The sequence below is a fragment of the Cyprinus carpio genome, chromosome A9, assembly GCF_018340385.1.
Source record: "Cyprinus carpio isolate SPL01 chromosome A9, ASM1834038v1, whole genome shotgun sequence".
Taxonomy (NCBI): domain Eukaryota; kingdom Metazoa; phylum Chordata; class Actinopteri; order Cypriniformes; family Cyprinidae; genus Cyprinus; species Cyprinus carpio.
Window position 1 is genome coordinate 27,963,088 of NC_056580.1, and position 16,407 is coordinate 27,979,494.

Below are 16,407 nucleotides of genomic sequence, written 5' to 3' on the forward strand. Positions count from 1 at the left end.
CTGATGGGATTGAAGCTCTGGAGAAGTACAGAGGGAAGTGTGAGCCCACCTTTCTGTTTTATGCGGTGGGTCTGAAACTGTACATCTCTCTGCGTGTTTCCCAATCCTTGCAAATTCTTACTGTTCTTAAAATTAATATAATTTAAAATGAGCAAATAATTACATGGGCGGATGTCACAAAACCTGTTTAGGAAATTTGTGAAATTTCACTCCAAAATAAATAAACAAAAGAAGAAAACATGTTTTGCATAGAGACAAAGAACCCTATTTTAGGTCCATTCAGACTGTATGCATTATTCAGTACAATACACAATTATATACTATTAAGCAAACGGTACCCAAATCTCATTACTGTGATGTGATAAAACTAATATTATGTATAACTTATATTGTAAAGGATTTGTAAATCATGCAGGTTTCAGTTGCACTGCTATTAATTTATGCTGGTATAATTAAAATACTGTTTTAGAGGAATGGTAATCTAATTAGAGAAAAAATAATTTAATTATTTAAAAGCAAATTTAAAAGCAAAACATCCAGATGCATTGCAATATTTGGCATTTGAGGGAAAATTGTGGTTAATTGTCATGGAAATAATGCAAAAACAATGCAAATGCAAAAACAAAACATACATGCACGATTGAATTAATGAATGAATGAATGCATGAGGGCATGAATAAATGAATGAATTAATAAGTGCATGAATGAATAAATGAATGAGTGCATGAATGCATGAATAAATTAATGCATTAATGAATGAATGAATGCATGAGTGCACGAATGAATGAATGTATGAGTGCACGAATGAATGAATGCATGAGTGCATGAATGAATGAACGAATGCATGAGTGCATGAATGAATGAATTAATGAATGAATGAATGAATGCATGAGTGCATGAATGAATGCATGAGTGCATGAATGAATGAATGCATGAGTGTATGAATGAATGAATGAATGAATGAATTAATTAATGCATGAGTGCATGAATGAATGAATGCATGAGTGCATGAATGAATGCATGAATGATCCAAAAAAACTATGGAAGCTTATTTGAGCCAAGGAAAAAAAATTAAAAAGGTCATTCCGACTTTTTATCTCACAATTCTTATATAATTGTTAGATATAAACTTGCAATTTGAAGAACACATATGAATAGTAAGATGAAATATCACAAATACCTTTTTTAGTTTTTTATTCCATGGTAGAATTTTGAGATAAATATTCTGTGGTGGAAATAAGCTTAAATGGAAAACTGGTTGTGATGTTGTGTAAAGTGACATGTTCCTGTGAGATGCTCTCAGATATGCTGTTCACACCTCATCTGTTTGGTGTTGTTGTCCTGCGGGACGTCATGCTGTAGGGTGGGGAGCTGGTGTCTGTTCTGCGGGGGCCAAACGCTCCTCTCCTGCAGAGGCTGATACAGGAAGAGCTGAGCAAAGAGAAGAACGTCCTAGAACACGGGGCGGCACGCAGGGCGGTGAGTTACTCCACACTCCTGCCGTCATCACTACTGTGTGGATGACAGATGACGCCTGAATCTGGATGAAAAAACATTTGTGATGGAACAATGGAAAAGTAGTTCAGTATGAGGTGTAATCTACATCACCGAAACTGCTGCTTGCTAAATAATACATTCATATTATATAATCAATATATAATATAATATAGTATGAATGCATTAAATTAAACAAAAAAAGAATTGCATAATTATTATATTCCAAAATTAATTGCCCATCATTCCATCTCAAATCCTGTTTCACCTTAATTTATAAAAAAACTGATTAATTAATCAATTATATATATATATATATATATATATATATATATATATATATAGATAGATATATATATATGTGTGTGTGTGTGTGTAATACTATATAAATTAAAACTTTATATATCAAATTATCACTTAATTTCAGGGATCTTTTAAAAACCATATAATAAATAAAATTCAAATTATTTTAATTTAATTTGATAATTTATATATATATATATATATATATATATATATATATATATATATATCTATATATATATATATATATATATATAATTTAATTATATATTGTAATATTATGATTAAAATATTATACACCAGAAATAAGTATTACTAATTTTTTAGGCACTTTTTAAACAAGTAACATGAAAGAGATTAGAATTTTTCATGTCCCTCCAGGTGACAGACGAAGGTTTAACTGAGGAAGAAGAGGTGAATGAGGATCACCCACATGATGAAGATGTGAATGGTAATGATTTTCCTTCATTAAATGTCATGCTTAATTGTAACTGCCCTGTTGACTGAACTGACCTGATCTGGTTTGTGTTTTCAGTTCCTGCTAATGAGTCTTGCACAGTGGCGATAATAAAGCCAGATGTGGTGGCACACGGCAGAGCAGATGAGATTATCATGAAGGTAACAGCTCAGTTTGAGTGATAAATGAACCAAAAAATGATATATTTTCACAGTCAGTCATTTGAAATGTGTATGCTGGTGATATTTACACAACAATATGAAGGTGAATAAATGATGAAGAACTTACATTTCTGCCTTATATTCATATGGTATTGTACCCTTTGCACATGGATAAACAGATGAACTCTATTTATTCCTGAATGCATATTTTGTTTCTAGATTCAGGATGCGGGTTTTGTGATTTTGGCCCATGAGGAGAGAACGCTGAGTGAAGCAGAAGCTCAAGACTTCTATCAGCACAAAGCCGCAGAGGTAAAATGAAGAAAAAGTCTAAAAATAGCACGTGTTTTTGAATGTTTTTGCTGATGGTGTGTAGTGGCGGAATGCCAGGTTGTCATGTGAAGCGTGTTTGTGTTTGTGTGTGTTCTTCCAGCCTTATTTTCAGGAGCTCATCCAGTTTATGTCGAGCGGCCCGTCGCATGTCCTGCTCATTTCTAAGACGGAGGGCTGTGAGGACGTCATCCCAGCCTGGCGGGAATTCATCGGTCCACCGGATGTCGAAGAGGCCAGGAGGACGCAGCCGGAGAGGTACTCCATTCCCAGGAAAAGAAATATATAGACTTTATGTAGGAGTGACACTTGAACATAAGCAGTCCCTCTGACATTTGCATTAGAAATTTCAAATGCAAATGCAAAGAAAGATCTCATTCAAAAATCTAAAATCAAAATTATTATTTGTTTAATAATGAAATTTTATCAAGGTACTATATATCTATCTATATACATATTTATATCTATCTATCTATCTATCTATATATATATATATAGACAGATAGATAGATAGATAGATAGATAAATAGATAAATATAGATATATATAAATCAGTAATAAATAATTATAAATAAATAAATAGTCTAGGCAGGATGATTTTCATTCATATAATGCGACTGAATTTTTTTTTTTTTTTTTAAATTATATCAAATTGTATTCAAAAAAAAGAAAAAGAAAAAAAAAAAAAAAAAAAAAAAATCAATAAAAAAGTTCCAGCACTAAAAACAAAAACGAAATTTATAACTAAAACTAAAGCTAAAAAAAATTAAAATTTAAAAAAAAAAAAAAAAAAAAATTAAAGAAAAAAATAAAAAGTTAAACATTAAAAATACCTGAAAATAACTGAAATAAAATTAAGTTATAAGTAGGTAAGTAATTAAGAAACACTTAAAATGACTTAAACTAAAACTGATATATAAACTTAACTAAAACTAAATAGAAATTTAAAAACCCCAAAAACTAATAAAACTGACAAAAGCATGTAACAAAATTACTCAAACTTATAAAATATAAAAATACAAGCTAATTTATAATATTAATAAATAGTGTGTACTATAATAGTATATAAATAATATTAAAATAAATTGTAGTTTTTTTTACTATATATATATATATATATATATATATATATATATATATATATATATATATATATATATATATATATAAATGGTTGTTGTTGTTTTTTAAGTAAATTATTATTGAAAGTTGCTGATTTTGTTGTGTCAGTCATATATAATGACATGGTCTCTCTTCATAGGCCTAACACAGAGGCTCAGTGATTCCCGGATGTGTGTGCAATGTAATTTTGTAATTAAATATAATCTAAAAGTGATATGAGGGCGTTGCGTTGACGTTCCATATTGCGCTCACAGACTTGAGCTCTAACAGTTATAGCACAACACATCCTGTGTGGACTCCTGCCTCCCTCCCTCTGCCCTGGCAGAGAACCAGCAGTGAGACCATCTGCTCTTCTCTTTCTCTGCTTCTCCACCCTTCCTTCCTTCCATCCATCCATCCTTCCCCGCTCTCCTCTCCGTTTTCAGCTTGCGGGCTCAGTACGGCACCGAGACTCTTCTGAACGCTCTCCACGGCAGCAGTGACAGCGAGCAGGCCAGCAGGGAGCTGGCGTTCTTCTTCCCCAGCTTCAGGATGGCGATGGCGGACTCGAGCTCGGAGCGGGCCGGGCCGGAACAGGGGCATGTGGAGAGGACGCTGGCGCTCATCCGTCCAGACGCTGCCAGGGAAAACAGAGGCACGTGCCAACATTACGTTTACACACGCAGAACTGCGGCCCCGTGGGCACAGACAGATACTCCTACATTCAATGAGAACTTAAACTCAAGTACCAGTTACAAGTTTGGACACACGTGACTCAATTTATTTCTCATGAACGTTTGATCAAAAGCCACAGTGTAACACTTTGAGTCAACCTACATATGACTGACATTCATTGGTCACGACATCTTTCCCATACTTCCATTTCAGTTTTATTATAATAGTATTACTATATTATAGTATTACAATTTGAATTAATTCATAAAAATATTTGTTGCTTTTAAATGTAATACTTTATATAAATATGTGTTCAGCTTTTTATTTTTTATTTTCAGTTATCATTTTAATTTTAGTTTAGGGTTTAGTAGTTTTGGAATGTGTTTTGCCATTTTATTTATTTATTTATTTATTTATTTATTTTTTAAATATTTCTATTTGGCTTTATTTCCATTTCAGCAATTTTTTTCTTCATTTTTTTTATTTAGTTTTTATTAGTTTTTTTTTTTTTTTTCCTATTTGGCTTTATTTCCATTTCAGTATTATTCTAGCTTTATTTATATGCTATTTTAATTTGTACTAATAAACTATTTATTAATATTTTAAATATTAGATTTTATATAAATATTAATGTTATAAGTGTTTATGTTTGTTTCTTTTTAGTTTTAATTTTAATTTTAGTTAAAGTTTAGCAATTTTGTTATGTGCTTTTGCAATTTTTTAAAGATTTTCTAAATATTTCTATTTAGCTTAACATTTATTTCAGTATTATTTATATGCTATTATAATTTGTATTAAACAATAAAATATTGATTAATATTTTAAAATAATATTTTATATAAATAATATTCTAAGCTTCTAAATCTTCATTTTAATTTATGCTTAAATGTTAGTAATTTTATGTGCTTTTGCTTTATTTCATTTATATTTAGCTTTATTTTTATTTCAGTTTTAGTATTTCAGCTTATTTTATTTCAGTTAGTTGCCAAGGCAGCATTTGTTATTTTTCCATCAAATTATTTTTTTTTAAGTAACTGAAACAAGTTTTAGTGTTAGTTTACAATAACAACACTGTTCCAATATTTCTGTTATTTAGTAGTTTCGATAACTTTACTGTTATTCCACAATGTGTGAAACTGTCATAATAAAGAATGAGCAGATGTGTCCAAACTAATTCAGCTGGAGCGCTTTCGGTCAGGCAGTAAAGTGTAGATGTGTTTGTAGAGGAGATTCTGGGCCGGATCCATGAAGCAGGATTCACAGTGGCCATGCAGAGAGAGCTCATGCTGTCTGAGGATCAGGTCAGGCAGTTCTACAGCGATCATCTGGAGCAGGAATACTTCCCCAGCCTGCTGGAGAGCATGACCAGGTGAGCCATCGCATACATCACACATCTGATGCTGTGGAAAAAGTGTGACTTCCATTCTATGGGAAAAGGTACTATGGAAGTCAGTGTCTAACAGAAACTGTTTGTTTTTAGTGTTTGTTTATGGTCCTCTTCAGATTTGATAAGACAGCATTAATTATTCAGAATAAATGGTATACTGTACATCTAATTATTATCATTTTGACAGTATTATTTACAGTATGACATACTATTGTAGTTTTTGTTTTAGTATTGAATTAGATTATATTCTTATCTTTTGTTTTCACTATTATTTTAAAGTTATAATCATTTTTTGTAATTTATTTAAATATGTCCTTATAGTATTTATTAATATTAGCTTTAGTTTATTTAGTTTTAGTTAAAACAAAAGTGAGGAATGATGCTGAAATACTACATTTATTTTAGGAAACAAAAACCTATATATATATATATATATATATATATATATATATATATATATATATATATATATATATAGGGAAAATATAAAATATATATATATATATATATATATATATATATATATATATATATATATATAAATCTAAATAGATAAACTATATATATATATATATATATATATATATTTATATATATATATATACTGTGTATATATATATATATATATATATATATGAAAAACGTATTTTTTTCATATTTTAAAAAATATTTTAAAAATATTTAAGTAATGAAAATGTTTTATAATGATACTTTTTTAACTATAATATGTAATGATAACTATGTTTTGACATCCAAAAAAATGAGAACTGTTCAAAAATGCCGCTGTGTGCTGTTTTGCAAAACTGGCCTTAAAAACTATAAACCTCAAATTGAAGCTTTTCAAATGTATTTAATTTCCATATTAAATTATTTTAAAGGGATAGTTCACCCAAAAATGAACATTCAGTCATCATCTTCTCACCCATAAGTTGTTACAAAGAAAGAAAAAAAAAACAAGCTATTTTGAAGAAGTGATTTCTATCTTTAATATAAGCATAATAGTAATCTTGGATACATAGCTGCTAATTGCATATAAATGCTGTGTAAATGACGTAAAGAAGCCAGAAGTCTCACAGCGAGTCTCTGCTGTCGTTCACAGCGGGCCTGTGTTAGCATTAGCGCTAGTGAAGGAGCGAGCCGTGGAGCACTGGAGGAACATCCTGGGACCCAAAGACCCCATCCAGGCTAAGACTGAGCAACCCAACAGGTAAATGATATTTATAATAGTTTGCTCAACTCATTGTGTTGTTGTATTTCATATGTTTATTTATCATATATGTGGTTCTGATCTAGTCTGCGAGCCCAGTTTTCCTCTGGCAGCTCCAGTATTAATCAGCTTCACGGCAGCGGAAGCTCAGAGGAGGCGGAGAGGGAGATCGGCTTCTTCTTCCCACCGGAGGACACGCTCGCCATCATTAAACCTGACACGCAACACAAGGGTATGATAGCTGCAGTCACTCTGAACACAGTGCAAAGAGTGGAGAGGGATATTAGCTCTGTGTGTGAGCTGCACGCTTCACACTTTAAATGAAGCTACATCACAGCAGTGCTGACAAGAGCCTTTGGTTCTTTGTAAATCAAATACTGTATCAGAAACACACAGAAATGAAAAATATAAGAAGTATGCAAATATGATGCCAGTTACTTTTTACAGTTTTTTACTTTTTGAAAAGTAGAATGTTTATAAAAACAGTTAACAGATACACTTAACATTAAAATAATGTACATAGTCTGAATGAAGTCAGAATGGATTTATTGTACAAAACATAATTAATAGTTGCAGCTAGAGATTTAGAAGAAAACCGAATCGGAATGATTTAGAAATATATAAGTACGGCAATGCTTCTCAAACACTATCGACATGAAAAGAGAGAAATACTGCTGAAATATAGTGCAAAAAAAAGTTTTAATGTTTTTGAAAGAAGTCTCTTCTGCTCACCAAGACTGCATTTATCTGATCTATAGATAAACATTATTCCAATTCATTTTTGTTTTTTTAATATATTGTAAAATGTAATTTATTTCTGTGTTGCGCAGCTGTATTTTCAGCATCATTACTCCAGTCTTCAGTGTCACATGATCTTCAGAAATCATTCTAATATGCTGATTTGCTGCTCAAGAAACATTTCTGATTATTATCAATGTTGATTGATTTTTTTTTTTTTTTGGAAACAGTGATGCATTTCAGGATTCTTTGATGAATAGAAAGTTCTAAATAGAACTCTTTTGCAACATTACAAATGTCTTTACTCTCACTTTGATTAATTTAATGCATCCTTGATGAAGTGCTTATTTTTTACTTTATTAAAATCTTAATGAACCCAGACTCACAAATGGTGGTGTATATGAAATCAAAAAGTAAGAACATTAATTAAACGAGGAACTCACTGTTTATTTTGTCTGCTTCTGCTCATATCAGAGGAAATCCTGGAGGAGATTCGGGCCAGAGCATTCACCATCTCCCATCTGAAGGACACGGTTCTGTCCAGAGAGATGGCGGAAGAGTTTTATAAAGAGCACCGAGACAAACCTTTCTTCAGTCAGCTGGTGGATTACATGTGTCGGTGAGTTCAGCTCAAACTCAACTGGAAGGTTTCACGCAGGACATAAGAAAGATAAAACGTGGTTCATTTTTCTGCAGCGGCCCGTGCACGATGATGGTTCTGACGAAGGAGAACGCGGTGGAGGAGTGGAGGGCGGCCATGGGCCCGATGGACCCCAGCGAGGCGAGACAAATGGCCCCGGAGTCTCTGAGAGGGCGCTTCGCTAAAGACATGCTGGAGAACGCCGTCCACGGATCCTCCAACACTCAACACGCACACCAGAAGATACAGTTCATCTTTGGAGACATCAGCTCTGAGAGCGTGATCATCGACGGAGCCGCTTCTCCTCTGTTAGGTGCACCAAATGATCAAAAGCTCCTCCATCTGTTGAGATAAAATTCATACTGTACTGAGAAACTAAATCAGGTTGATAAATTGGTGATAAAACACATCATTTAACAGGGTTTCTGCAAGTTTTATAAAATTAAATTTAAGACGTTTAAAGACCTTTATAAGACCAATTTTAAGGGGAACACAATACGGCAACATCTTCTCTAAATGGAAATGTCTAAGCAATAAACAATGAGTTGCATTAGCAGCACTGCAGAGTTTGAAAATACAACTTCTAACCGATCTCCAGACAAAAAATAGCTTAACTAGAAAATGGAAATAACTTTTACTGTAGCGTCTGATCACACTGATCTTGTTTTCCAGTGCAAATGTAAAAAAAAAAAATCTTAAAATCAAGATGCAAAAACGACATTTCATAAAAAGTCTTGTTTTTTAAGAAATGTATCAAAATGAACTGAGTATAAACAAGGGACAAATATCTGCCATTGGGCTCAACTTAGAAAAATCAACTTAATTCAAAGGGAAACCAAGTTTTCATCGCTCAGTGGCAGACATTTGTTTTTGTTTTAAGCAAAAACTCACTTCATTTTGTTCAGTTTCTCAAAAAAATCTTCATTTTGCATCTCATGGCTTCAATTAAGGATGTTTAGATATTTGTATTGAAAAATCAAAACAAATGCAAAATAGAGGCAGATATTTTTTTTTTATTCCACAACTATAACTTTATGACTTTCTACTACAATTTAAGACATTTTGATTTATATATATATATATATATATATGTACGTGTGTGTGTGTGTGTGTGTGTGTGTGTAAATGTACATAATATTTAAGAATAACATTAAATGAATGTCCTGCTATCTATAGAAACAGAGGAGAGCTTTGCAGAGCTCAAGAATCTACAAGCTTCCAGATCTCCATCATCTGATGACGTGAGGAACCAGACAGAGCCGAGCTCAACAGGTCCAACACTGAACAAACACATGCAAACATATATACTCTCTCATTATTTATTCACCCTCATGTTGCTCCAAACACGTACTCTGATATTTGCCCGTCACTATGAACTGTCGTTGCACATACAGAATGAACCGGTGAGTAAATAATAACAGATTTGATTTAAGGCCAACTGTTCCTTTAGTCCTTTAGGGTTTCCAAAACGGGGTTCGAGAGTTGATAAAAAAAAGAGAAAATCAACCGGATAATTAAAATAAATAAATTGGGCTTCACATTTGAAATAAAACTGAAATCATGATACAGCCTACAAAAGTACTTTTAGTCTAATAACTTGAAGTGAAAAAGTCACATGTAAACACAAAAGTCAGCATTACCCTTCCTCTCCACATCCAGAAGCTGCTGAAGAAATGAAGCCGGAGACGACAGAGAGTCAGCCAGCTTCTTCTGATGAGACTGAAGCACTAGAGATGCCCACATCCAGCCCGCAGGACACAGGTCTTTATTTAAATGAGTGATGCACAAGTTAAGAACCGAATGGATAATTAAAATAAATAAATTAGGCTGCACAATGGATCGAAATCAAACTGAAATCATGATATAGTGTGATCAAAGGCTATGATTTAATGAAATAATTATATAGTCTGTTGCGCTGTTTCACTTTATTTACATTCAAATCATTTCCAACATTCATGTGGAGAGCATTTCACTCGTATTCCGCCAAAATAAAAGCTTGATGATTTAAAAAGTTAAAATTTCCCATTTTTTGAATTAGTGTTGTGACATGTTGTCACGCCCAAGTTCCTGTATTGTGTTTTGTTCCCCGTGTGCTCCCGTGACCCAGTTTCTGTCATGTTCTGATTGTGCTCATTTGATTCAGGTGTGTCTCGTCTGTTACCCCTCATTTAGTTCTGTTCTTTAAGAGTTGTCTGCCCTGTGTTTCCTTGTCCGGTGTTAAACATTGATGTGCTACGTGTGTTCCTGCCTGCCCTGTGTTCCCCTAGTTGTGAGTAATTAAAGATTGTCAAATTGAAACTCCTTCGTCTCCGTGCTCCTTCGTTCCAACACAGTAGCAACCATGACAGAACACCGGACCTAATACAAGGATGACAGAGGCTGCGGATCGACTGTGGTGTCTCCGGCAGGGTGGCCGGCCTTTGGAGAGGTATGTGGAGGATTTCCTCAAGCTGTCTCACCGGGTGAGCTGGCACAACGCTGCACTCGGTGCTTGTTTTCAGTTGGGGCTGGATGAAGATACGATCTGCTGTGATCTCCCCATGTGTGATTTTTTTTTTTTTCTTGATCGAGCTGATTATTCTTTTCCTCCTATTTAAATGGTTCTGATTTTGAAGTAGAATTTAAAGTCTCCTCATCCAGCCCCTTCTGGAACACACCATGTCTCACCAGCTCACCCCATGCCAGGAACCCCCACATACCTAACCAAGGGTTCTGACCACCTGTCACCTTCGAGGTATCCCCGAGGCCGTAGACGGAGGTCTGAACGGGCACCCCACGTCCCAGTCGGGCAGGGCCGCACTCCTTTCGACTTCCCTTTTCCTTACACTCCAGTGTCAGCTCCAGCCCCTGAGTCCGCTCCAGTGTCAGCTCCAGCCCCTGAGTCCGCTCCAGTGAGGGGCCTCAGATCCCGAGTATAGCCCAGAGAGGGCTCCTGTTTCCAAATCCAGACCAGAGAGGACTTTTGTTTCCATGTCAGGCCCAGGGAGGGCCTCAGTTCCCGAGTTCGACCCAGAGAGGCCTTCAGTTCCCAATGCAGCCCAGTGAGGGCTTCTGTTCCCGAGTCCGGCCCAGAGAGTGCTTCTGTCCCCCCCCAAAAAAAAACTGGGGGTGGGGGGCACGTCTCTGACCAGAGTGGCCGAGGCAACCGCCTGCTCTGCCATGGGTCCTGGAACGGGTACCGCCCTGGAGGCCTTCCCAATAATTATTATAATGTTATATTTGCAATATATGACAAAAATAATTACAATGTTTAGCTAAGTCGTGCAGCCCTATATATAAATGATAAAAATAAAACAAAATTTAATCTTTTTTATGTTTACTTGGATGTCATGTGACAATTAACCAACATCAAAGTCCATAAACATGCAAATGTGTTGTTAAATGACTGAAAACATGAACTGGTGAAATAAAAACTTCAAGTAAATATTTTATGCCTAAAGTGTTCGGCTGATAAAAAAAGTTTGGGAATCTCTGCTTTAAATGAAAAGGTGACACAAAAATCAGCATTACCCTTCCTCTCCACATCCAGAAGCTGCTGAAGAAATGAAGCCAGACATGAAAGAGAGTCAGCCAGCTTCTTCTGTTGAGACTGAAGCACTAGAGACGCCCACATCCAGCCCGCAGGACGCAGGTCTTTATTTCAATGAGTGATGCACAAGTTAAGAACTGAATGGATAATTAAAATAAACAAATTAGGCTGCACAATTCACAGAAAAAAACTGAAATCATGATATTGCCTACAAAAGTACTTTTAGTCCATTAACTTGAAGTGAAAAAATCATATGTAAACCCAAAAGTCAGCATTACCCTTTCTCTCCACATCTAGAAGCTGCTGAAGAAATAAAGCCGGAGACGACAGAGAGTCAGCCAGCTTCTTCTGATGAGACTGAAGCACTAGAGATGCCCACATCCAGCCCGCAGGACGCAGGTCTTTATTTAAATGAGTGATGCACAAGTCAAAAACAAGTTTAGTCACTGATCCTTCAGACATGTTTTGGAAACAGCAACATTTCCACTTTGGCATTAACTGTGAGATATTAAGGAAACGTTCATAAAACCAAAGTCAACCTGAATCCTGAAGGTCCCCGTGACCCAGTCTCTGTCATGTTCTGATTGTGCTCATTTGATTCAGATGTGTCTCGTCTGTTACCCCTCATTTAGTTCCGTACTTAAAGAGTTGTCTGCCCCGTGTTTCCTTGCCGGTGTTAAATGTCAATGTGCAACATGTGTTCCAGCCTGCCCTCTAATTAAAGATTGTCTAGTTGAAATTCCTTCGTTCCAACACAGAGGCTGAGGATCTGCTGTGGTGTCTCCGGCAGGGTGGCCGGCCTTTGGAGAGGTATGTGGAGGATTTCTTCAAGCTGTCTGTCTGGGTGAGCTGGCATGAGCTGGCACGACGCTGCACTCGGTGCTTGTTTTCAGCTGGGGCTGGATGAAGATATGAGCCGCTGTGATCTCCCCACGTGTGATTTTCCCTTGATCGAGCTGATTAATCTTGTCCTCTATTTAAATGGTTCCAATTTCGAAGTAGAAGAACTAACTTAAAGAGAATTTAAAGTCTCCTCATCCAGCCCCTTCTGGAACACACCGTGTCTCACCAGCTCACCCCATGCCAGGAACCCCCACATACCTAACCAAGGGTTCCGGCAACCTGTCACCTCCAGGGTACCCCCTGAGGCCGTAGACAGAAGACTGACCCCAGACCCCACTTCCCAGTTGGGCAGGGCCGCACTCCTTTCAGCTTCCCTTTTCCTAACTCCAGTCCCAAGATTCGTCTTAGTCCTCAGCCCAGGATCGCCGGCCGCGCCGAAGTCCGGATCACCGGTCGCTCCGAAATCAAGCCCGTCTGCTGCTCCTACTGTATATCAAGCCCAGAAATGCCAGCTGCTCCATAGTCAAGTTTGCCGGCTGCTCCAATGTCAAGCTCGCTGGCCGATGCTCTCCCTAGCCCTACTATGACTTCAGCAATCTCTTTACCCTCTTGAGTCCACTCATTTCTTCAAGTTCAGTCCTGAATCCAATACAACCCAAACTAATTCAGAGTCCATTCCAAGCCCAGAGAGGGCTTCTGTTCCCACGTCCGGCCCAGAGAGGGCCTTAGATCCCAAGTCAAGCCCAGAGAAGCTCCGGTTTCCACGTCCAGCCCAGAGAGGGCTGTTGTTCCTACATCAGGCCCAGAGAGGGCCTTAGATCCCAAGTCAAGCCCAGAGAAGGCTTCTGTTTCCACGTCCAATCCAGAGAGAGGCCTCCTGAACTGCCTGCACCATCTTGGCCTCCTGAACTGTCTTCACCCTGCCTTAGCCTCCTGAACTGCCTGCTCAGCCATGGGTCCCGGAACGGGTACCAATCTGGAGGCCTTTCGTCACCGTGTAAGCCTGTCCCTAGAGGCCTCCAGAGCGCACCCCCCCCCTCTCCATTGGAAGTTATGAGGCGTGTGGGAGCCTTCCGGGAGGGGGAGGTAATCTCACGCCCATGGACTGTCCTTGTGCTCCTGTGTTGTGTTTTGTTCCCCATGTGCTCCCAGTTACCCAGTTTCTCCCGTGTTCTGATCGTGCTCATTTGATTCAGGTGGGTCTCATCTGTTACCCCTCGTTTAGTTCTGTACTTAGAGTTGTCTGCCCTGTGTTTCCTTGTCCCGTGTTAAACGTCAATGTTGAAATGGTCAAGTTCTTCGTCTCCGTGCTTCTTCGTTCCAACACAGTAGCAACCGTGACACATGTAGTGTAAAATAAAAATGACTATAATTATTGTAAAATATTAGTTTATTTTACAGTATAATTATATTTTACAACAGTAATATAGATGATTTCATTTTTAGAGGTAAAATAATAATAATACTATACCTAATAATAATAATTATTATTATTAAGATTCAAGATTTTTATTTGGTTATATGGAGAGCATATGACCAGCAGTGAAATGTTAGTATTAAATTAAATTCAATTAATATTAAATTTATGACAAAATAACTATAAATGTTCAGCCAAGTCGTGCAGCCCTATATATAAAATAAAAAATAAAACACAATATTTAACCTTTTTTATGTTTACTTGGATGTCATGTGAGCACTAACCAACATCAAAGACCATAAACATGCAAATGTGTTGTTAAATGACTGAAAACATGAACTGGTGAAATAACAACTTCAAGTAAATATTTTACGTCTAAAGTGTTCGGCTGATAAAAAAAAAGTTTGGGAATCTCTGCTTTAAGTGAAAAGGTGACACAAAAGTCAGCATTACCCTTCCTCTCCACATCCAGAAGCTGCTGAAGAAATGAAGCCAGACATGAAAGAGAGTCAGCTAGCTTCATCTGATGAGACTGAAGCACTAGAGACGCCCACATCCAGCCCGCAGGACGCAGGTCTTTATTTCAATGAGTGATGCACAAGTTAAGAACTGAATGGATAATTAAAATAAATAAATTAGGCTGCACAATTCACAGAAATAAAACTGAAATCATGATAGAACCTACAAAAGTACTTTTAGTCCATTAACTTGAAGTGAAAAAGTCATATGTAAACACAAAAGTCAGCATTACCCTTCCTCTCCACATCCAGAAGCTGCTGAAGAAATAAAGCCGGAGACGACAGAGAGTCAGCCAGCTTCTTCTGATGAGACTGAAGCACTAGAGATGCCCACATCCAGCCCGCAGGACACAGGTCTTTATTTAAAGTCAAAAACAAGTTTAGTCCCTGATCCTTCAGACATGTTTTGGAAACAGCAACATTTCCACTTTGGCATTAACTGTGAGATATTAAAGAAACGTTCATAAAACCAAAGTCAACCCTCATCCTGAAGGGCCGTATTTCAGCAAATGATTCTAGGTAATTATGCTCATATTTTTTGGGTGACAACTATTATACAGTATATCAGTCCTGTCACCCACTGTAAAGAAATGTACAATTATTTAATATATGTAATAATTTCACTCATTTTAAATAGGTCCTATTAATAGCTAGCAAAACCAGAAAACAGAATGGAGTATGTATTTTAATACACAGATTACATGCAAAATACTGTCAAAGTGATCAGATTGAGGTACAGCAGGGAAAAACAGAGTAAAAATGGAAGAAACATCCAAGCGTAAATGAGAAGGATTAATCAGAAATAATTCCTTTGGTGAATTAACTTTCATTTATTTCATTTCTGTACTCTTTTTTTTGTCCCATGTGTCAAGATTGAGTGATCTGTTAGACAAACATAACAGATGAATTCATGTCAAACACGTGATCAACATTAATCACACAAAATCAGTCATATTCTGGAATGATAAATAAACTTTATTTCAACTTTAACTTGTGATGTAACTGTAAATGTGATGAGAAGTTTGTCTTGTGTATTTCAGGGGATCAGGAAAATGTATGAAATCTGTACAATCATCTGTCAGAGAACCAGACGGATCAAGGTGAGGTTACATGATTAACTTGCATCAAAAACATTCACGAGAAGCAGTGTTACTATAATTAAACAACAGGGTAATCTGATTCACAAAGAAATGACTCGTTCAAAGAATCAGTTCATATAAGGTCTCAAACTATATTTGATGTAATTACGCTGTTTTTTTTTTTTTTAGTATCAGTGATACACTATTGTAGTTTTTGTTATGTTTTGAGTTATAGTTGTCTATATAATTTTAGTTATTTTAGTACTTCAACTTAACTAAATGAAAATTAATGTTGAATTGTATTTTTTATATTTTATTTCAGTTATTGTTTTTAATTGTAAGGAATAACCCTGTTTGGAAACATAATGATATGATGGTTTCTTTTGTTCTCCATCAGTTTGGATCTGAAGGCAGCTAGAAAACATCTCACGTGAATCGTATGAATTTAGATCGTACTGTGAATTAAACTCTCTGACAACACTCTTGTCTGTTTTTATTCCTTATTTATTATTTGGTGAAAGGCTTATT

The 16,407-nt window shown here is 36.1% G+C and overlaps 1 protein-coding gene across 10 annotated transcripts in view; it reads left to right on the forward strand.

Annotated features, from left to right (window-relative positions):
• LOC109065228 (thioredoxin domain-containing protein 6-like) overlaps positions 1–16,359 on the forward strand; it is a 19,130-nt gene extending 2,771 nt beyond the window's left edge. The window contains exons 4-23 of one of the 10 annotated variants that reach the window (XM_042764339.1): positions 1–65; positions 1,363–1,479; positions 2,179–2,248; positions 2,333–2,415; positions 2,635–2,727; positions 2,849–3,003; positions 4,293–4,501; positions 5,746–5,890; positions 7,008–7,115; positions 7,202–7,347; positions 8,328–8,472; positions 8,550–8,806; positions 9,670–9,765; positions 10,153–10,254; positions 12,023–12,124; positions 12,320–12,421; positions 14,755–14,856; positions 15,053–15,154; positions 15,841–15,900; positions 16,277–16,359. The exon at positions 1–65 is cut by the window's left edge and continues 7 nt beyond it. In XM_042764339.1, the coding sequence (XP_042620273.1) occupies positions 1–65; positions 1,363–1,479; positions 2,179–2,248; positions 2,333–2,415; positions 2,635–2,727; positions 2,849–3,003; positions 4,293–4,501; positions 5,746–5,890; positions 7,008–7,115; positions 7,202–7,347; positions 8,328–8,472; positions 8,550–8,806; positions 9,670–9,765; positions 10,153–10,254; positions 12,023–12,124; positions 12,320–12,421; positions 14,755–14,856; positions 15,053–15,154; positions 15,841–15,860 (2,219 nt within the window). In that variant the 3' untranslated portion in view covers positions 15,861–15,900; positions 16,277–16,359. Of the gene's footprint in view, positions 66–1,362; positions 1,480–2,178; positions 2,249–2,332; positions 2,416–2,634; positions 2,728–2,848; positions 3,004–4,292; positions 4,502–5,745; positions 5,891–7,007; positions 7,116–7,201; positions 7,348–8,327; positions 8,473–8,549; positions 8,807–9,669; positions 9,766–10,152; positions 10,255–10,826; positions 11,932–12,022; positions 12,125–12,319; positions 12,422–14,754; positions 14,857–15,052; positions 15,155–15,840; positions 15,901–16,276 lie in introns of those variants that run through there. The other 9 variants (XM_042764340.1, XM_042764342.1, XM_042764343.1 and 6 more) reach the window with 9 other exon arrangements.
• Positions 16,360–16,407: the final 48 nt, after the last annotated feature.